The 23,972-nt window shown below is 32.0% G+C and overlaps 1 protein-coding gene across 1 annotated transcript; it reads left to right on the top strand.

Annotated features, from left to right (window-relative positions):
• Positions 1 to 130: 130 nt before the first annotated feature.
• Positions 131 to 23,344, top strand: LOC139489735 (uncharacterized). Its single transcript, XM_071276535.1, has 5 exons — positions 131 to 261; positions 20,608 to 20,671; positions 21,331 to 21,438; positions 21,935 to 22,035; positions 23,300 to 23,344. The coding sequence occupies exons 1-5, from the start codon at positions 175 to 177 to the stop codon at positions 23,342 to 23,344; spliced, it is 405 nt and encodes a 134-aa protein (XP_071132636.1). The 5' UTR covers positions 131 to 174.
• The last annotated feature ends 628 nt before the right edge of the window (positions 23,345 to 23,972 follow it).

Genomic DNA, 23,972 nt, shown 5'->3' with positions numbered 1-23,972 from the left:
TATTCCCCATGTTATACATTTTATTATCCATCAAAATTAAAGGGAAATTTAATTAAAAGTGTAATCTCAGATTATTATCTGTAAACAGAAGATAAACTAATTTTATCTGTCATATTTATTGACAGTCATATGAAAACAATGTAAAATGTATCATACACACATTACTATGTTCAGATGGATTATATATACTTAATTCTGTTTCCAACTCTTCTGGACACAATATTAGCCACTATCAAATGTTACCAATCATGCCCAGACACGGTAAGTAATTTCATTTCCTCTAAGGAAGTAAAAAAATAAAATCATAAAAATACTGAACTCCGAGGAAAATTCAAAACGGAAAGCCCCTAATCAATTGGCGAAATCAAAAGCTCAAAAACATCAAACGAATGGATAGCAACTACATATTCCTGACTTGGTACAGGAAATTCTTATGTAGAAAATGGTGGATTCAATCTGGTTTTATAGCTAGCTAAACCTCTCATTTGTATGACAGTTGCATCAAATTACATTATATTGACAACAATGACAAGGAAGAAGTGTAGTGAAAACACATTTCGTCATTTAGATTTACAAATATATATGCAAATAAACTCATCATAGATCTAAGGACCAAATTAAGTATACGCCAGACGCGCGTTTCGTCTACAAAAGACTCATCAGTGACGCTCGAATCAAAAAAAGTTAAAAAAGCCAAATAAAGTACGAAGTTGAAGAGCAAAATAAAAAAAAAAATTGCCAAATACAGCTAAGGTAATCTATGCCTGAGGTAGAAAAGCCTTAGTATTTCTTGTGGTATTTCTATTTGTATCATGCATGGACGTAGACAAATAAAATTGTTGCCGACGTCTGTTTTGCTGAAAGTGACAACTGGAATGTTTCAATTATAATTTTCAATATCTTAGAACTGTCGTTTATATCACATGTCGATGATACTTATTCGTTCGTAAGATTAACGCAGCAACTATTGAATGTATGCCCCCTTGACAAGTATATAGTTCAAAAATAGCTTGCATAAGTAAAATAATTTTCAAATAAAAATATCTTGCCAAACCTCAAGTTATTAATTGATTGCTTTTGTGTATATACGTTTGATCGATACCGCTGCTGTCGGACTATCATTTCTTGAAGGAAACCATCTATACAGTAGGCAGGGATTTGGTTATGGATTGATTTAAATTATACAATGTGGTTAAAAATGATCCGTTAATGAAAATTGCGGTTTTTTTCCGGCAATTTCGGTTTATGTCCTACTGTAATGTTTATTTGTGTATTTCTCTATCGTAAATGCTCTTGAATTTATTTGTACTGTAGTCCTGTCATGTAATATTGTCATTTTAGTGTTATATTTAGCATTACCATCAAAGCGCGAGGTTTGGTTAGCCGCAAAACCAGGTTCAACCCACCATTTTTTCTTAAAATGTCCTGTATCAGTTCAACTAGACTTGTTATTGTATAGTTCGTTTCTGTGTGTGTTGCATTGTCGTTTTGCATTTTTGTTGCACTTCAGGGTTTCTGTTGTTTCTTTTTTTCCTCTTATAATTGATGTGTTTACCTCAGTTTTAGTTGCCTTTATTTGATGCTTTAAAACCTTTATTTCGTTTTCATTCCAAACGTGTTGTCATGAATGTGCAGATAAGGGTTAAGTATGAAGTGATGAAAGTAAATTTTAGTTACATTGCAAAAACTATATTTTGATTACATTCAATATTTTTAGAAATAAAATTGACTATATATATTGCAAAAACATTAGACAAGAAATAAATTACAAATATTTTTTTTATTAAATGAATTTATAAATGATCTATAGAACACTTGTATTTCAAATAGAAATTGCATATCTACAAAACTGCTCCCATTGCACGTAATATGCATCACCATTATTCTGTCTTCTAGTTAACATATCCTATTATTGAATTGTTAAATTTTCCAGGAAAGCTAAAAAAAAATGTTTCTACAATGAGAAATAAGGTACTTTTTTAATTGTTGATGTGTTTCCCTCGGGTTTAGTCTGTTAGCCGGATTTGTTTTGGCAAAATCGAATTGTGTCATGTTTTTCCCTCGGTTTTAGTTTGTTACCCGGATTTGTTTCTGCTTAATAGAATTATGTCATGTGTTTTCCTTGGTTTTAGTTTGTTACCCAGATTTGTTTTCACTTAATCGAATTATGCCTATTGAACAGCGGTATACACAGTGTTGTGAAAGTACAATTTACACGACGTAACTTCATATTTATTCCCGTACTTTCACTTTCCCATTGTTGACGTCAACTTCCGCCGAGCAATTGTTTATATGGTTTTAAATAGTGAAGTTGATATTTACCACGAAGAATAAGAAGATTGATATTTGACTTGATATATATTTTATAAAAGGTAAACAGCATACATTTACACACTGTAGTATTTTACTGATCTCCGCATCAGGTTCTAAATATATACTTTGCCCTATTTATAGATCGTAGTTTCCCCTTTTTAATATAGCGCGATCGGCAATTCAAATACATTAACGTTGGTTGTTCATTTGTTATTATTTATTCGCGTATTCCTGTGTGAATAAACTGTGTTGTATATTTATTGTGTATTATACAAGTGTGGACACAGATGAGTGTGGATAGTATGTATGGATGTTTGACAGTGTCTTATGACAAAATGAGTTCTATGTTTTTTCTATATGGTGTTATTAACTATGTTGCACGATGACAACCAATCTGAGCATTATGAGTGTTATTTATTAAATTTTTTATGCCCCCACCTACAATAGTAGATAGGCATTATGTTTTCTGGTCTGTGGGTCCGTTCGTTCGTTTGTCCCGCTTTAGGTTAAAGTTTTTGGTCAAGGTAGTTTTTGATGAAGCTGAAGTCCAATCAACTCGAAACTTAGTACACATGTTCATTATGATATGATCTTTCTAATTTTAAAGCCAAATTAGACTTTTGACCCCAATTTCACGGTCCATTGAACATAGAAAATGGAAGTGGGAGTTTCAGGTTAAAGTTTTTGGTCAAAGTAGTTTTTGATGAAGCTGAATTCCAATCAACTTGAAACTTACTACACTTGTTGCATATGATATGATCTTTCTAATTTCAAAACTCATAACTGCTCCAAAAGTAATCTGATAGAATTTCAAGCATTTTAAGCCAATATTATCAACATCTACTAATGAGTCTTAATATGTCTACATATCTAAAAAGTCATAGTATTCAAAAGGTAATGCAAAATTATTCCTTTTCATTTTTTTTGTTATATGGATACACATTTGAGTGATACATGTACCAATACAATATTTGTTGTGGTATGAAAGTGCAGTAATTAGCATTTACTGTAACTATGTTAATTCACACAAATTGAAAAATAAACAAATGAATGGACCAGATGCTCCGCAGAGCCCAGCTTTATACGACTGCAGAGGTCGAAGCCTGAACAGTTGGGGCTAGTATTGACACAACATTCAAACTGGAAACAGCTCTGAGTTTGAATTGTGATTAAATAGATGACACAGCTTAGGTTTCTGACACAGAATGAATGTGGTCTAATGAACTTAAATATTTGTTTTGCTTTTGTGTTAGGAGCAATTCACTATGCTGCTGAATATTAATCCTTTCAAACAAAAATATCTAAAGAAATTTTCTTTTTAATTTCTGAAATGAGAAACATTTACAGGAGACAAACTTCAGTTAAGAGATCAGAAACTAAAAAAATGTATAATTTTTCCATTTGTAAAAGGGCATACCCTAGAAAGTGCTTGCAATCACTGAATGGTTATTAATGACTGCTTTAATTTATCAGTTGGTAATAAAGTGAATATTGCATTGTATATTGTATAATTGATTTAAGTTGACTGAACAAAGAAAGATAACTCCAATTTTCAAAGAAGATTTCATAAAGCATTGGTATTAGGTAATTCAAGAACCATTCTGGACAAACTCCAATTAAGGGTCTTGAATTTACAAAAATGTTTGTTTTTGGTCTGTAATTATTAGACTGTTTGTCCCATAACCCACACAATATATCCGAACCTTCTACTTATGGTATTAAACATTGTGGTACAATTTCAGAACAATTGAAATACTTATACACAACTTTTTAAACCGACACTAGATTAAAGCTTGTTTTGGGCACCTTTGTACCCCTTATTCCTAAACCTTAGGGACCATAACCCCCAAAATCAATCCCAAGCTTCCTTTTGTGGTTATAAACGTTGTGTTATAATTTTGTTGATTTCTGTTGACTTATAATAAAGTTATTATCCAGAAACCATCTTTCGGACAGGATACCAATTTACGACCCCAAATTTTTTTGTGGTTGTATAAAAATGTTGAACATGTGCAATGAAGTATAGTTTTAGAAATCGATTAGGGAGCTACCATTTGATTTTTATGGGGGGGGGGGGGGGCTAGGATGAAAAATTTTGTCCTGCCTTTTTTTTTAGTTGTAATCTCTGTCCTGCCTTTTTATTTTTCAGTCTATTCGGTCCTGCCTCTTTTTTTCTTAGCTTATCCTGACTTTTTTACAACAATTGTCATCCTGCCTTTTTTTTTTTGCCAAGTTACTCATCCTGCCTTTTTTTTTTACTCAAAATCCTGTCCTGCCTTTTTTTTCAAATTTCATCCTAGCTCCCCCCATAAAAATCAAATGGTAGCTCCCTTATACTGGATAGGCCTTATAATTTTTTTCCCTCCTAATTGAAGGACCGTTTACACTCAGGGCCGAGTCATCAGCAGGCAATACAGATGTATTAAAACAACCTAGCATCATATTGCTAGTAGTGGGAGTAGCATTGTCCGGTAAATTTGTTCCCACTTTTTTTTATAAAATGTATGGTTCAAATCAAAATAGAATGCTTTTATCTCCTGAATACTTACATTGTACATAGAGATGATACTACTTTGACAAATCCTTGTCCATTAGAGTTGTCTGTCAAATCTTAATTTCACAAAGAATGAATTGCATAACAATGAACTGAGCTCAAAGCAAAGTACTTTAATAATACACTTAGACAAAGAGCTAAATCCAGTGATATACTTTGTACTACAGGTCCTTCATGACCATCCATCCACCCAAACCATATCTCAATAACATTCCATACTACATGATTGGATTCAGAAGTCCTGAAAAAGACATGACTTTTTTTTATCTTGTTTTAAGTATATATGCACAGGTTAAACCTTTATTGTGGATATAATCATTCAGTATCTAGCAACTATCAATTTGCTTCATGCACATATTGATATAGGTTGATTGCTCCTCTGTTGGAAATTAGAACACACCTCCATCTAATTTTAGTCAACTGACGAAGAAAAATTCAAAACTATATAAAATGTTATCTAAGACTTGTCAGTGTCTATTTCCTTTGCCACTGAATAAGATTCCATATTTACAACCAATGAAAATCAAATATCCCTCTAATAGACTTAGCATTGAAATCGTTTTCGAAAATGGTAGTTATGTGGAACCTAGAACTAAAAAAATTGAAACAATATATCTTAAATATTTCAAATGCATGTACATTTAATAATTCTCCAAAATTCACTTTATTTTTCCTTTTTTGGTTTTCTGTTGGAGACTGTATATTGACCTCTATGTAGCCTTTTCAACTTATAAAAGGGGGGATACATTTCCATAGAATTAAACTTTTCTGAAAGAATTGATTCCATTTATTTTCAATAAACAATAAATATTGAAGTCTATAACAGGCATCTAGGAACAGGCTCAACATTATTTCTAAACATGTATTAATATATACCAAAATGTGGACAAACCTACATTAAAAATTCTACTTCAACGACTTTAATTAGTGGAGTAGATCAAATTAAAAAGTCACAATGGTTAAAAACTCCAATGGCAGTCTTTCCTGCTAAAATCTTGATGTGTAGAATGTGATATACCATTTTTGGGTCTATATACTGTCCTTTAAATTTAGGTCATTTTGACACGGCAAAATATGAAAAAAAATGTAAACTATGGTCTGGAAAGCACACAGTTTGTGATATTTTAAGGTATCTTTACTAAGAAAACCTGCAAATCTCAGTGGCAGATCCAGAACTTTTCAAAAAGGTGTGGGGGCTCTGATGGACCAGAGGGTTGCCCACTCCCATCAAGCTTCAATGATTTCTTACATATATGTCATAAGCTAAATTTCCCCCACCCCCTTGGTCTGTCTATGCATCTGTTTATTGTTCTGCGAAATAGTACTAATACTAATTTTTCCCCTCCCTTACCTGGCCCTAGACAGTTGCTTACCTTTGTTAACATTTTATAATTATAGTCAGGTATATATTGATTGAGAGTAACTTACATAGTAGTTAATGGGACTCTTTTTCACACGGTTCTGTGAAATATAATACGGCAAATATATACCCGTACATACTATCCGCATAACACAGAAATCTGATAGATTTTCACTCCTCTGGGAAAAATCAACCTGTGAAATGAAATACCATGCCTGGAAAAAAATTACCGGGACAAATTATCCTCAGGATAAAATATCACAGAGGACGAAATAAACCGTTACATTACATGAGAAGCCGGTTTGGTTACAAATAATTATGTCACGTGAAGGCGCACTGACGTCACAATTTGCATTAATTTTGCAATACACTACAGTTCACTCATACAGAACCCATTATCATGCAAACATGCAACGTGAATGTGATTGGTTATCAAATAATACAGAATTTATGCACGTACAGTTAATATAGAAAAAATTAGTTCATCAAATGTGAGTTCGTGATCTTGTGGTTAAGACCGATGGCTACAGTGCTGAAAGTCCTGAGTTAGATTCTCACTTGGGGTGCTAAAAATATCAGTACATCAGAAGGGTAATTTTCACCCTCTCACACACATCTTTGTTAATGTTCCGGGATTGTTGAACACTTGCATATTCATCAATATTTGATTTTGTGGTTTTAACAATCCAGACAGACAAATAGCAATAAGGTGTTTAGGAAAACATGACCTAAAACCTCCTTCATATATGACAAAAATACATGGGAACTCATATTGAATGGTCAAATGTGTTCAATATGAAAATTGAAATTAAGATGGTTAAATCAAATATTAGCCGTTACTGTAAATGGACTTAAAGTATGACTTTTCAGCAAATTTAAAGGGAAATGACACGGAAGGGGCCAAATAGTGTTCAAGGGGAGCAAATGCTATTTAAATTAGTATGCAGGTTTTAAATATAGAGGGAAGTTGAGTCATCTTTTTGGGTGAAGTTAAATACTGACTAGTGTGTGGTTCTCATTGGGTCTAAGCGTGACCAATATTGACAATTTTTCGCAAGCGTGAAACGTGAAAGTCAAATTATTGTGTCATGAAAACGGGAAATGAGGTCTGTCGTGAAAACGGGAAATGGGGTTCTGCAGGACCCCGGAAATGACAAAAAAATGAAAATTGCTCATGTACATAGTGTAAGCGGGATATGGGAATCTGACAAAACAGTAAGTGGGATCTGGGATCAGAACACCCCCCCCCCCCCCAAATGAGACCCCCTTATGTAGATTTACCTTCTAATTCTATATAAAAAAAACACAACTAAGAACTACGTTTAATTCACTTTGACTACTGATATGCAAACCTAGAAATATTTCATAAAATAGTGATTGAAAGATTCATAACACTTTGAAAGGATAATTCAGACACGTGTTACGCGGGGAGCATGTTTTAAATTTGTTTACAAATAATAATGTCACGTGATCGCGCACTGACCTCAAGTTGCATCGCCCTTACAATTCACTAATACATGACCATTTTCATGCAAACATGCAACGTGAATGTGATTGGTTATCATATAATACAGAAATAATGCATGCACAGTTTAAGAAGAAATTAGTTCAATAAATCGATGCGATTTTCACTTTTGACACGAATAGGTCGGGTTGACATTACTGTCATCGGAGATAATATTGAGATAAATGGGATAAAACGGACCGTCAAAAAGGTCTAGAGGAGCACATCAGTAGAACCTTAACATTAATAAGTAATACTTACCAAAATTTCTCTAATTAAAGAACTATATAACTGAAATTTCACAAAGATAACGGTAAACATTTTGTTGATGGTGATGATGCTATTATCGATCCGTTGAATTTCAGGGTCAACGGAATTTTTTGCGTTGCGTTTAAATCATTGAGGCCATCTATTTTTATTGCGGGTTCCACATATATAAATCGGAATTAAAGAAAAAATGGAATGTTGTTAGCAGAATCAAAACAGAAATGATGAACATTGCAACATTTTCAGCAAAATATAAATAGGATGGAGGATCTGTGTATTCACATTATTTGTAAAACTCTCCTTATTCATGTGAAGCGTGTGCTTTACATCGAGGCTTGCTATGCTTATCATTGACGCCACAGTACTTCAACCAATCAGACAATGTTTATTTTGGGCATTTGACTTTTTTTAACTCAGATTTTGGAATATTTTAATCGAAATTATAGAAAAATGGAATGTTGTTAGTACATATAAAATAGAAAATGATGAATACTTTTAGCTAAAGATAATTTGGATGGGGGTTCTGTGTATTCACATTATTTGCACAACTCTCCTTACTGATGCCATATTTTGGAATTTCCGTGACCTAAATGGTTCGCGAAAATTAATATTTTTATATATAGTATAGTAAATAAAGTATTGTATTTCTACATGTTGTTTGCATAAAAACGTAACTGCCGTATAAAGTTGTGGTAATTGTTTAATGAGACAAATACTTGTTGTGAAGCCCATGTATGATTTTACCCGCTCGGACGTTTATTCTATAAATAAGTAAGTTCACAACAACTGGTGACAGCCGTGGGATTAATTTAAAATTCGTGTTATTTAAAGATTGCAAAACTTTTCAAAGCAGTTTTTAGCTTTTGGTTTTGTTTTCTTCGTTCGGAAACTTATAATTATCGTGATATTTTACCGAATTTAAAACTTTTTAAAGCTGTGTTAGCTTTTGGTTTTAAGTTCCGCCGTGATCCTAAATTTCTAGACTTTGTAGGGCATATTTTGCTTTAGTCTATGAAATTTGTCCTTTTGTCCCGCGTTTCCCGCGTATCAAAACTTTTCAAAGCATTCATTGGCTTTTGGTTTTGTCCCTTTCCCCTTTACTTCGCGTTATTTTGATTTCAAAACTTTTCAAAGCGTATTTTGCTTTTGGTTTTGAAATATCGTATTCGTGTTATTTAAATTTCAAAACTTTTCAAAGCAGTGTTTGCTTTTGGTTTTGAAATATCGTGTTCCGCTGATTTGTAAGGGTTTCAAAACTTTTCAAAGCGTATTTTGCTTTTGGTTTTGAAATATCGTGTTCCGCTGATTTATAAGGGTTTCAAAACTTTTCAACGCGTATTTAGCTTTTGGTTTTGAAATTTAACTGTAGGGCTAGCATTACTTCTAGACTTTTTATAGCTGATTTAGCTATTGGTTTTGAAGGTGTGTTTTTTTTTGTATATGATCGTTTTCGGTATTTCAATAAATATTTCAAATCCGTTCAAGGTTGTATTAGCTTTTAGGTTTGAAATTTTTCAGTCGCGAATTATAATTAGTAAACCGTGATTTAAGTATCGTGTTTAAATATATAATTTCGACGTTCGTGCAATAGTTTACATTTGAATAAGAATGATGCTCAGAAGTCGTCAGTTACCTACGGTTCAAAGAACTAAAAATTTATATGAACCAAGAAGTTGTTTAGGTTCAGTATCGGATTCACACATATTGAATAAAAATCGAGAAAACGTACCACAAAATTCAGCAACAAATGAAGTTGAAACAATGACCCGTGTTTCTGGAGGTAATACACCAATTTTCACTGATGAAAGTACCATACCAAGACATAATGATAGTTATAATCAAGAAGAAATAACCACAATGAGACAAGGGGATACAATTCCTAGATGGGAAATGAACAGAGAGGCTCATCAAAGTACCTTACATACTGACAATAGGCGACCAAATAATCAAAGTACAGAGATTACTGTTCCATCTGAAAATAAAGAAACGTATCAAAGAACTTGGAGTACTGGTCACTCAGATAACATAGATGCATATCAAAGTGCATGGAATACTGATCACTCGGACATGAGGGGAAATCCAAGTACTTGGAGTACTGATCACTCTGAACGACGGGAATTAAACAGAACATCTGGTCAAAGCAATAGAGAACATCAAAGCACTCACAGCACTGTTGAAAGGGAGAGGTGTGAAATGAATAGACATGAACAGCAAAGAATGGACTATTCTGAAGTGGGCAGATATCAGTATGTTGATAATTATCCTGATCATAGACAGTCGTCATCTCAAAATTCTGATAGTACGCATCATGAAAGATTTATGGGTTACCCAGAGACTTCCACAAGACATTCAGAATTACTTAGAAATATGCCTGATTATACACATACCAAAAGTAATTATGCTGAACCTCAGACATATGTTCCGTCAGAAACTATACAACCAGTTAGAGGAACAGAATATCCAAGAGCAGCTGCTGATAATATGTACTCGAGATATGAGAGACCTCGTTGTCCAGAAAATGCATATTCCAAGGTATCAAATATGAGTCGTATGTCATCAAATGAACCACAACATAGACTTCCTTTTTATAATGGAAAAACTGAATGGGAATCATTTTGGTGTCAATTCCAGATCATTTCAAGAAGTTACGCTTGGGACAATCAGAAGCAAGCAATACAGCTGTTATTATGTTTGCAAAATGAAGCTTTAAACTTTGCTTCAAGGCTTCCAAATGCAGTACAGACAGATATTTTTAGTTTGTTTGTTGAGCTGAGGAAGAGGTTCGGTGACAATATATTACCATCAACACACAGAGCAGCACTCCAAGATCTTAATAAGCAGAACAAAGAAAGCCTACAAGAATTTGCTTATAGAGTTGTAAACCTGATAAGTAAAGCTTACCCAGAAATTAAAGGGACTCAGCTATTCGAAGAATTGACTGTTGAACATTTCCTTTATGGTCTTAATGATGAAAATATGACGTATGATGTTATAAGCAAGCAACCAAAATCTATTGATGAAGCTTTGAATATGGTCATGTGGCATGAAAGCTGTAGATCTAGGAGTGGTAAAAAACATAAAACTTCAATACGAGAAGTACAGTTCGATAGCCAGTGTGAAGAAAACGATATCAGAAGGTTACACCAAAAACAATACGTAACTGAAGAAAGACTTAACCAGTTTGGCAGAGAACTCAAAGATTCTATTATTGAGGGAATGGCTAATTTAAATAAAAAAATGCCTAGTTTGCCAAGTACTAACAGTAATAATTACCAGCAGTCCAATTACGCAAAGAAAACGGAGAGTAATAACAATAGGTGTTATAATTGCAATGGCGTTGGTCATTACAGACGTAATTGTCCATCAAAACAAGATAAATGGGAACCAAAGAGAAATAGCCATTATGGAGAAAACCAGCAAAGAGATGCATATGCACCAGTCAAAACACCTTTCGATCCTTTAAACTAGAAAGGGCTGTGCCTGTAGGCCAAGCCATAGCCCCAAAGAGTAACGAAGTAATTATTGAGAAAAGACAACAATCTATTCCAAAGAAGGAAATTGAATGTTTAAAAAGAAAATTTGCAACCTCAGAGAAAAACTCTTCTGAGAAACATCTAACTACTGAAGGTTTAGGCCCTTCAAGCAGTGATGTTAAAATTATCAGTAAGAAATCAGACCAATGTAGCAAGAATGAACATATTGAAAAACCAGTTTTGTCCAGAGTTGATGCTGTGAATCAGTATAGAGATGATATTATTAAGAAGCTAGTGCTTTAACTTCCGGAATTTTACCAGAGAAACACTTTGAAGACAACGAATCTTCTGATGATAGTGTTGATGGAGGAATTAGTTTATGTATTAACAGAGTTGAATCAGCAGTTATTCAAACGTCTGTTAGAATAAATGATTATGAGTTAAAAGCAGTAATTGACACAGGTGCTGAGGTCACTGTGCTCAGTGAAAAGGTTTATAGGAACCTTGCAAAAGAACATCATCTTGAGTTGAAGACAGCAACGCGTGGATTGTTAGTAGCTGAAGAGGGGAAAAAGATGTCAGCAACTGGTATTACAGAGATAGAAATGAGTTTAGGGTCACTGCGTTTTACTTGGCCAGTATACGTAGCACCCTTGAATGACGATTTGCTTCTTGGTTGTGATATTATTGATGAAATGGACATCACGTTAAATACAAAACGTGGATTTCAAATAAAAGACATTTGGTATCCATGTGAAGTGAAGAGAAGAGAAAGCATCAGACTGTTGAAGTACAACAGTGGACAAAGGGCGGATGCGAACCAGGAAGGTGGATCTTTGAAAAAAGAGTGGCACAGTTATCAAAGAAGTGATAAAGGAAGAGCCAGAGGTGGTAAAGGACATTACAACAGAGGCAGTAATAGACAAGGTAATCAGTGGAATAACCAAGGCAATTATAGTGGACAGTACAACAGAGGTAGTGACAGACAAGTTAATCAGGCGAATAACCGAGACAACTATAGACAAGAAAACAGACAACATAACCAAGAAGAGAGACCACAAAGAACTGAATTTGATCAAACTCTAAACAACCAGAAACCAAATGTAAAACACCTGGACGATATGACAGAGGCACATAGTTATATCAATTCAAATGACAAGGCAAGACCTAAAGACAATAACCATGATGATCATATGAGAGATTCTAGCTCAGACAGGCAGGATAGATTGAGACCAAAAGACAAAAAGGATCATACCTGGAATCCAAGTCCAGATAAAAGGTTCTTTTACTGATGCTGCATCAAAAGACCAGTCAAATGAAGTACAAAGTACAACCGTCGAAGGTCCCCAAGGAATTGATATGGACCAACAAGTTCTTGATAATCAAACTATGGAATGGGATGCGCAACAAGACCAAGGTCAAGTTTTGTACTATACAAACCAACGTGAACAAGATTACAGACCTCAACACTACAACAGAGGAAAAGGTCAACAATTACAAGGATTTAATGAAAAATTAGACAACTCTCTGGGTCAAGTGAGAGATCCGAAGCATCATAGGTACAACAAAAGACAGTATGACTATCACAATCAAGACAGATGTCAACAGCATCAGAGTAATGATGATAGAAGAGATATTTATGACAGAGGTCAACGCGAACGATATCAAGGTTTTTCTAACAACAATGATAGTTACCAGCAAGATCAAGGATACAATAGAAGAGACAGGAGACACCAAAGATCATGGGGAGAAAAGTCAGACATCCATCTATCAAAGGCACTATCATTTATTTTAAGACATGATGCAGAAAGACAGGGATATAAAATGATGCCAGGAGGTTTTCTTTATGTTGATGAAATTCTAAAAAGGCAAAGCAATCTACGGGATTATAACCATGAAGATGTAAAACGAATTGTGGAAACAAACGGCAAGAAGAGATTTTATATGGAGCCAGATAAGGAAACTGGAAAAATGAAAATCAGAGCAAACCAAGGACATAGTATTGACGTAGAGGATCTTGAATTAAAACCATTATTAAATGTCAAGGAAGTTTCTATGATTATCCATGGAACCTCCTATAATTCTTGGGAGAAGATCAAACACACAGGTTTAAGTAGAATGGGAAGAAACCATATCCACTTCGCGGCAGGAGAACTTGGAGAAAATGGAGTCATCAGTGGCATGAGACAATCCTGTGAAGTAATGATATTTATAAATCTAGAGACAGCTTTAACAGATGGGTTCAAGTTTTTCCGGTCAGCCAATAATGTAATACTTTGTGCTGGAAATGAAGATGGAGTTATTCCACCTAAATACTTTGTACAGGTACTTGCCATGAGACGACAACCAAAAGAGGAAATAACCTAACCATTGTCACAGAAGAAGAGAAAACTGGGAAAAGAAAATAGGAAGATAAAAACTGTGGTGTTCTTTCCGTACAAGTCACCTGTTGATAAACTGTATAAATAAATTTGACAATGTTTGAACAATATATATTTATATGTTGATGATTTATTGCTTTATGATTTAAATGTGTTGATATTGCTATGTTTTAATTGTTATGAATATGCATTTACAGAAGAGGTGATTTTTGAAATTTAGAAATTATGCATATTGTTTATTTTTCATGTCGTTATTGTTGATGTTGTTTTTTTTTAACTGTAAATAAGGACCATATAGGTAATGTTTTAATTTCGAGGGCGAAATGATTTTTTGAAAAGGGGGGGCAGTGTTGTGAAAGTACAATTTACACGACGTAACGTCATATTTATTCCCGTACTTTCACTTTCCCATTGTTGACGTCAACTTCCGCCGAGCAATTGTTTATATGGTTTTAAATAGTGAAGTTGATATTTACCACGAAGAATAAGAAGATTGATATTTGACTTGATATATATTTTATAAAAGGTAAACAGCATACATTTACACACTGTAGTATTTTACTGATCTCCGCATCAGGTTCTAAATATATACTTTGCCCTATTTATAGATCGTAGTTTCCCCTTTTTAATATAGCGCGATCGGCAATTCAAATACATTAACGTTGGTTGTTCATTTGTTATTATTTATTCGCGTATTCCTGTGTGAATAAACTGTGTTGTATATTTATTGTGTATTATAATAAAGTATTGTATTTCTACATGTTGTTTGCATAAAAACGTAACTGCCGTATAAAGTTGTGGTAATTGTTTAATGAGACAAATACTTGTTGTGAAGCCCATGTATGATTTTACCCGCTCGGACGTTTATTCTATAAATAAGTAAGTTCACAACACACATGTTGCCTTTATCAAAATGTGTTCAAAGATCCAAAAGGGACATTTAAAAATTGACACTGTCCTAAATGGTTTAAATGATATATGCTATCCCAAGTCAGGAGCCTGTAATTCAGTGGTTGTCGTTTGTTGATATGTTTCCTTTTAGTTTTTCGTTCTATTTTTGTACATTAATAAGGCCGTTAGTTTTACATTGTCATTTTGGGGCCTTTTATAGATGACTATGCGGTATGGGCTTTGCTCATTGTTGAAGGCCGTACGGTGATCTATAGTTGTTAATTTACGTGTCATTTTGGTCTCTTGTTGAGAGTTGTCTCATTTACAATCATACCATATCTTCTTTTTTTATATACAAGAGAGGTTTTAATATTTCAAAAACATTACAAAAAATATCTTTATTGTACAAAAAAATGACCCGCTATCCCTAGACAATTATAGACCTATAACTTTACTAAATGTAGACACCAAATTAACAACCTATACTTTAGCCCAACGGGTAAAACCTGTTTTATCAAAAATAATTAATAGTGATCAGAATGGATATGTAAAAAATAGGTACATTGGTTTTAATATCCGACAGATTCAAGATATCATAGACTACTCTGAAACTTTTAATATAGATGGTGCTTTGTTATTTATAGATTTTTCAAAAGCTTTTGACTCGTTAGAATGGTCATATATGTATGAAGCTCTTTTAAAATTTGGTCTTCCGCAGTCGTTTATTAAATGGGTTAAAACTTTATATAATGGTGTCAAAGGTTGTATGCTAAATAATGGGTGGATTTCTGAAACCTATAGCATTTTTCGTGGTATTAGACAAGGGTGTCCTTTGAGTTCGATAATTTTTGTTATAGCTGTAGAGATTCTGGCATGTAGAATAAGACAAGATACAGGTATTAAAGGATTTCAAATCAAACTTGATTCTAAAACACATAGTCTTAAAATCTCACAACTTGCAGATGATACTACTCTCTTTCTTAAATCAAAACAAGAAATAAGCCTGACATTAAATTTAATTGAAGAATTTGGAACTGTTTCTGGTCTAAAACTTAATAAGTCAAAAACTGAAGGAATATGGCTAGGTAAATTAAAACATTCTAAAGATAAATATGAAAACATTAGTTGGAATAAAAGCTCCATTAAAAGTTTAGGTGTATATTTTGGAACTAATAAAATTGAATGCCATAAATTAGACACAGAAAATATTTAATTATACCAAACATAACAATTTAAAAAAATGATATTAAACTATATATGGCAAAGCAAAAATGAGAAAATCAAGAGATCTACTCTATGTAATGATTATCAGGATGGAGGTTTAAAAATGATTGATATAGATAGTTATATAACATCAATCCATATATCTTGGGTTAAAAGGTTAACAACAGAAGAATTTTCAAATTGGAAGTTTATACCTTTATATTACTTTAACAAATTTGGAGCAAACTTTGCTCTATTTAACATGAACCCTGAAAATATATATGACATACCAAATTTTAAAAAAAATATGCCAGAATTTTATTTTGAAATTTTAAAAAGTTGGTATAAAGTACATAATAGTTCCAAGATGAGCAAGGGGTTAAATTTCAAATGTATAAGACAGCAATTTATTTGGGGTAATCAATCAATTAAATTAAATGGTAAAAGTCTTGTTTTTCCAAACTGGATAGAAAGTGACATTCTTTTTATTAATGATATCATAGATAAACAAGGAAATATCTCCAAAAAGTAATCTTAAATAAATTGAAAGAAAAATCACACTGGATAGCAGAACTTTCTAAACTGAAATCTGCAATCAAAAAGGAATGGAAACTCGTGTTAAAATCAAATCAATCAATTTCAACTAAAGTTCAAATAGACAGAAATCTTTACTTAGAAACAAAAAACAAAGCCAAATCAATTTGCATTAAAAAATTAAAAGCTAAAGATATATATAATTATATCAAAGGTATAGAAAGTGACACACCTATTGGTTTCATAAAATGTAAAAAAAAATCTAAATTCCTCAAACCAATTACATGATATATTAAACTTTACATTTCACCAGTTAATTGATAACAAACTAAAAATGTTTAGGTGGAAATTGATCAATTATATATTGCCATGTAAGCAACTGCTTTATCAATGGAAAATAATGAAGGATAATCAATGTCATATACGTCACCAAGTAGACAATTATAATTATTTTTTTAAAGAGTGTGAATTTTTACAAGAATTTTGGATTAAAGTTGGGTCATTACTAGATAAAATGAAAATAGGTACACATATTTTATCAATGCAAAACTTAATACTTGGATACAAAATTCATGACTGTTCATATTTTGATATTAATGTGTTGTTAACAATTGTTTTATTTGCTGTTTACAAAAGCAATTATGCATCAGAGTTAAAACACAAGTACATAGATGTATACAGGGTTTTTAAATTAGAATTCTTAGAATGGTATGAAAATAGTATACTCTTAGAAAGAAAATGTAGTAAATTTTTGAAAGAAACACTTAAATATAGATAATTCACCACAATGTAATTCAATAGGTGAGGTGTACAAGTACTTATGATTGAGTAGCTGTGTGACAGAGTGTGTGTGTGTGTGTGTGTGTGTGTGTGTGTGCTAGTTTTGTGACCAAGTTTGTGTGTAGGTACATGTGTGTGTGTCTGTTTGTGTGAAAGTTAAGACATTATACTCCATGTACTCGCAGAGCAATATTATGTTTTTCATTAACGTTTTATGTATACTGTTTCTCTGTTTACACGAAACGATTGTCAATACTTTATACAAAGTATAATAAAAGTCTCATTCTTTATCCATCATGTCCATGTTTTGACCATGTTAACTTTATACCATCAGAATGTCATCAATTTTTGATACTCATAATAGGCTAATGCATCAAGTTTCTCGGTATTCTGTAGTGCATTCAAGTTATCGTTTAAGAAAACAAAACAGTTATTTCATTAAATTTAAAACTTACCAAATAAATTAAGAATATTCCAACATACAAGAATGAATAAAATACACGTGTTCAAGATACATAATAAACATCTATACCACGTGATATACAATTAAAATAAGTAGAAAAACGTAAACAGAGAGAATGTATGTTTTCCGGATTTTATTGCTATGCAGATTTTGTAAACTATATAGATTGTAATAATTTATTAACCACTTTTGAAACTTATAATAAGTTTATCTTGTGAATCCCCTGGTTCATTGGATAATTCACACACAGGGATAAACCTATCTGGGATAGTTGTACCTTTTAGGGTATTTGTTAACAACCAATAGTGCAATAAACTGAATAATTATTAAAAAAAAAAAAATATTTCTTTATTGATTTTACTGATATTTGTACAATGTTTAAAAGATAGAACAAATATGATTTATTCCAGCTTTATGAAGATTATAGTCTATTGAATAGAACGATATATAAATTTTGTTTTCTATCAGCATATATATGTTACAGTAAATAGGTGAAATTAGGAATTACATGTAATTACTAAAATTTAGGAATTACAGGTAATCCCCGATGCACTTAGTTAATACAAGTAATTCCTGAAATGGCCCAGTTATTACCAGTAATTACTAATTTTAAAATGAATTTTTACACCTATTTACTGACTACTAAAATAATGTTGTATGATGGTCAGATGATCAAAAGTTATGGTATTACTAACTAGAAGATCAGTTAGTACTCTTAAATTATTGAATGGTTCATCTGTATTCAAAATATCTTGAATAAATAGGGACTTTCAAATATTTGGTTAAATCAGAGTAACTTTAGTTTTAATCCAAAATGGTTAAAGTTAAGCATTATACAGATAATTTTTGACCAATTTCAACACACATGGAATTCAGAAATGGAAAATTCTCCCAAAGCATTATTTTTAACTTTTAAAAAAAAAACTTTGAGTTTGAAGAATATTTAGACTTATTACCTTATAAAGATCAGATAACGTTGTGAAGGTTAAGAACTGGAATGAACTGTTATATGCATTAGCTTCGAGATATAAAAATAAATAAATATATATTTGTTTGTTTGTTAAATCATTAATAAAAATGATACCGTGAAATTATAATTCACTGTTAGTAGCCAATCTAGTTCTATTTTGTTAAATTAGCTGAGAAACAAGGTTGATGAATTGTGCACTTGCGAGTGAATATTTGGACCTCATTGAATACGTATTCATGTGACATTCAATTCAACCCCTAGCTGAAGAATGGTTAACGATGTATTAAGCTATTAAAATTGTAAGGGTTTTGCAGAACAAATAGTCTTGCCTACTTTTGCTGTTAATCGCAGGCTCAACAAAAATCAGGAAAAAATATTAAAATTTTCCTCTAGATACTATCTTTTGACTGGTACTATAAAAAGCTTCTGTCAAAAGTGGGTAAAAATCCAGGATGGTTTATAAAATCTAATGTTTTAAAAACTTTAACTGCATAAATGTTAACTGGGAAAAAACTAGTTTAACACCGCCACATTATGTATGTATGTGCCTGTCCCAAGTCAGGAGCCTGTAGTTCAGTGGTTGTCGTTTGTTTATATGTTACATATTTGTTTTTTGTTCATTTTTTTACATAAATAAGGCCGTTAGTTTTCTCGTTTGAATTGTTTTACATTGTCTTATCGGGGCCTTTTATAGCTGACCATGCGGTATGGGCTTTGCTCATTGTTGAAGGTAGTCCATTTATCATGATTATAAGTAATATAGGGGGAAAAGAAGATTTTTTTTACAATCTTTACTTTCGGATATTACCTTATGATCATAAACATTTAGCTTCTGTCCAAGTTTGATAGAAATCCAAGATATTTGGAGAAAGTTATTTTAAAGTTTTAAACCACAGTACATGATTGAGATTTTAGTTTAACAAAATTATGAAAATCAATTTTGGATTGATATCATTGTCTTGCATGCATATATTTACGAAGTTTCAAGACCTATAAAACAACCATTTTCCAGTTTCAATTCAAAAACACTAAAGAGTATGCACTTTTGATGTGCCTTATTTTCCTACATCCTCAAGTAAGCTCCCTTAAAATCCCTACCCCTTTACTTTCTTATTTGGTATCTTGAGTTATGTTTTTAATTTTAAAACAAAAACATCAAGTTAGTAAATAGCTGTAAAAATGACAAAAAAAATCAGTAATTACCAGTAATCACTGAAACAACTAGTAAATACATGTAATTACTAAATTGGCTAGTAATTACAGGTATTTACTGAAATGTTTAGTAATTACGTGTAATTCCTAATTTCACCTATTTACTGTAACATATACAAAATTACATTGGTTAGATATTCTTGACAGTTGTTTATCATTTTGTAGGGGCGTTATTGGCAATTCTTTGTAGGCAATCAATTTCTTTCTGTAACTTTGTCATGTGGACGAATACCTATTTCTATAATGAACTCTTTAAAATTGTTTTCTCTAGTCTAACTAGGTAAATACATGAACACTTCTATTACTCCGTGAAATACGTGTTACACGTATACATTAGTAATACGTCAATTTGAAAAAAGCTTAATAACAACAAGTTATATTTCAGAATTCGAGATTAGACCAATTTTCAATAATTTGTATCGATTCAATACCACTGAACATTGTCTCATGGTGTAAAACCCAACAAGTAAACTGTATTTCAAAACTGACAAAATTGAATACTATTTAATAGAAACTTTCTCCTTTTCAACTAATGATTTTTTCAAATGCGTATGATTCTTTGGTTGTTTAGGTTTTTTGTTGTTTTTGGTTGTTTTTTTTTGGGGGGGGGGGGTTGCTGTCCTGTTTGATCTTTCAGCAATTATTTACATTTATTATTTTTGAATGTTCAGATTAAATATTGAAAAGTAATTTTTTTTTTAGACTTTATGTCGTCTTGCTGAGATCAATACAACATGTATAATGGCAGATGTTCCATGTATACGTGGTAAGTTTTACATTATGTCATTTCCTGTACTTCAAAACCAAAGAAAACAACACAAGTGCACACTACAAATGTGAAAATATGTAGTAAACCAATGCCTAAATAAATGTACATATAAAGTAAGATTTGGCGTGAAATGAGGCAAAACAATATCAAATATAGAGAAGGGCAAAACCCCTCGCGTATTCATATCTTGCTGTGCATTCTAACACATTAAGGTAAATCATGTTTGTCTTTAATCATATTTCACAAAGTATAACAGTATCATGGCTTTCGAAATACAATAGTTAAATTCCATATACAATGTATTAACATTCTGTGATATTTCCTGATAGAAAACAATCAAATAGTCATTCCAAATGATATTTTCTTTCCCCTAAAATTGATATTTTCTATTGAATGTAGTCTATGTAACCCAATGCATAGAAAAACAATTGAATGACATGATGAGTTATCACATACATTTTACAATGATTATGTCAAAGTTAACTGTTAGTATATAACATCATTTGTTGCTGTGTAGTAACTAATTGCTTGTATATTCGCATGAGGCACATATTATTTTCTTATCATGGAATACATTTTCACAATTAAAACAAGTCAGAATAGTAAAATCTAAAATATGGCACCTTTTACTTTCGATAATCAATTTATTGTTTTAGATTATTACAGTAGGGATATAAATCAAGCTAATAAACCAATAAAATTGATCACAAGCACTGAAAACATATGGTACATCATCTCGTGGGAACCAACTAACAACAACCATGGTATTTTTAATCATTTTAAGATATCGTTGATTCCGTTGCATACCATTTTTATAAAACATAAAAGCTAACAATTGAATAGCACATATGAGCATTCCGTTTCACATCTGAACATCAATGAACGGTTACTAAACTGTTTAGTTTTCTACGGAAAATCTGCTTCCTTTACTGAAAATATATGTTTCTTTTTTACGGAGAATGCCTGTGCTGGGTCAGGAATATGACAATTGTTACCCAATCGTTTGATGTGTTTGAGCTTTTAATTTTACATTTCACACCTCTAATGCCTCTTTCATGTATAATGTTTTACTAAATCATCGATTTGTTTTTCTTTCCTTTCTATTTTTCAGTCCTTGCAATATTGATCATAAAAAATTTACGTATTGGAAGAAAAAAAACACACAATTAAAACAACTTTATTTCATAGATTGTGCATGCGCATTGTGAACAAAATATTAAGAACGATGACGATTAATGCTAAACAAATATTTTTTTACAGTGGTAAATTACAGTGGATTTGAAGTCACAATTGTTACAGAAGATGGAAAGCGACAGATCTACTACATGCGCATATTGAGATCAGTTGTTGAAGAAATAGTGGTAAACCTACAGTTATTACAATATCATTATACTATTCTGTTTTACTTTATTTCAAGATATGTGCGTGTAGGAACATCAATTAATTTTACAGAAAGAAATTTGAATGTTGGATAGAACTGATTTACCAGAATGAAGATGTTAGTCGCCAACAACAAGAAAGCAACAGTAATTACATATTGATAGTTAGAGTAATCCATTAACTATATAAAAAAAGGAAAAAAAAGAGTTTTTACCCCATCCCTGACTATCAAATGTTTAGTTTTAAGCATTCCTGATGAAAGTTAATCCAGAAAATTGGTTCAGATGCATTCAATTTTAAGAGTGTTAATTTAATGTTGAAGGAGACAATCATTTTACAGTTTGTTTCCTGTTTCTGAAGCCTTTTAAATAAATTAACGAGTACTTAGTAATTTAGGAAACTGAATATCATACCGAAATGAAATAACATTTAGTTCACGAACTGGTTAAAAAAACGAAATATATAGGTCACTAACTAAAACATTCAGTTAATATGACCGGAAAATTATAACATTAAAGAGCAAAAATTACAAAATATCAGAAAAAAAGTTTATCAAAATTCTTTTCAAATCGTCATTAGTTACACCTGGCCAATGAATGCATCGAAATACAGATATGGTTGATGCATTACTAATCGTAAACAAAATAAATTTGTGCGTAAAGGCTCATCATGCATTTTAGTATTAAACAAATTATTAGTTTTTTTGTGCGTCTATTCAGAATTTGTTGATACAACGAAGTCAAGTATGCATGAAATATTTTCCCCAACTACTCACGAATCTGTTCTTAGGAATTGTTTTAATGAGTCTTATGTAGACGAAACGCGAGTCTGGCGAACTAAATTATAATCCTGGTACCTTTGATAACTACTTAACCCACAATATAATGCAGTAATCGGTGTATCTCAAAGAATTTGCAATTAAAAATAAAGAATAACAGTCTGTCAAATTATCAAGATTACTATTACTATCAGGAAATTTATTATTATTATTTTCTAAAGAATTGAAAGCTTTTTGTAAATTCTTTCGGTGAAAAAACGCTTCATTCTAAAAATGTGCAAACAGTCAACGCTTTAACAACACTATGAAATTACTAAAGGAAGCATTCAAAACTTATGCGTACATTTTTTTTCTATAATCAGAAAACACCATTACAATCAAGCTTTTATTTTGTTTACCTTCGCAATTTATTGTGGAAAAGTGTGTCATTATGTTACAATTTATTGTGATATGAATTCTAATTTCAGAATGATGCGAGATTGCTGTTAGCCTATCAAAATAACGTGTTATAATGAAACATACATCTAATGTAATTATCTTTATATAAACGCATTGATGACGCTCGATTCAAAAAAGGTTTATAAAGCCACATAAAGTACGTCGTACTTCGATGGCACTTGGGTTTAGTGTATACTTAATATAACACATTTTCAGCCTTGGTTTTCATATATTTAGTTCAAGCTTGCGAAATAAATCATCGAAATGCGTGTATTGTGTATCTATTGTGTACCTTGTTTTAAACTTCTTAGCCATATTAAATATACACACTTTTTTTCCAGTCTCCAATTTTCAGAATGAACTGCTCGTTGGGTGTTTTCATAGAAAGCATCAATGCAGTTTGTGTAGAAAGTTTACCAAAGGCGTTTTTCCTAAGCAGTAATGCAGATACAGACACAAAAGTTTGTTTCTACAACAGAAGATATGGCGGTGAGAAAAACGGTGTTAACAAATGAAATGAAAGTATATACAAGAATATTTGAAAATGGTTTGCCATTACTTTTCCACGGTTTGTATAGACAAAATTGTAAAAAGCAAAATTTAAGACTTGGTAGTATCAAGTTTGTATGGAATTATTATCATAATGTATAATCGTGAAGTCAATGTAACAATGTGCCGTTAACATATTTGTATAAGTTCATG

This window comes from Mytilus edulis, chromosome 1 (assembly GCF_963676685.1).
Source record: "Mytilus edulis chromosome 1, xbMytEdul2.2, whole genome shotgun sequence".
In the NCBI taxonomy this organism is placed as follows: domain Eukaryota; kingdom Metazoa; phylum Mollusca; class Bivalvia; order Mytilida; family Mytilidae; genus Mytilus; species Mytilus edulis.
This window is presented reverse-complemented; position numbering and strand designations above follow the sequence as displayed.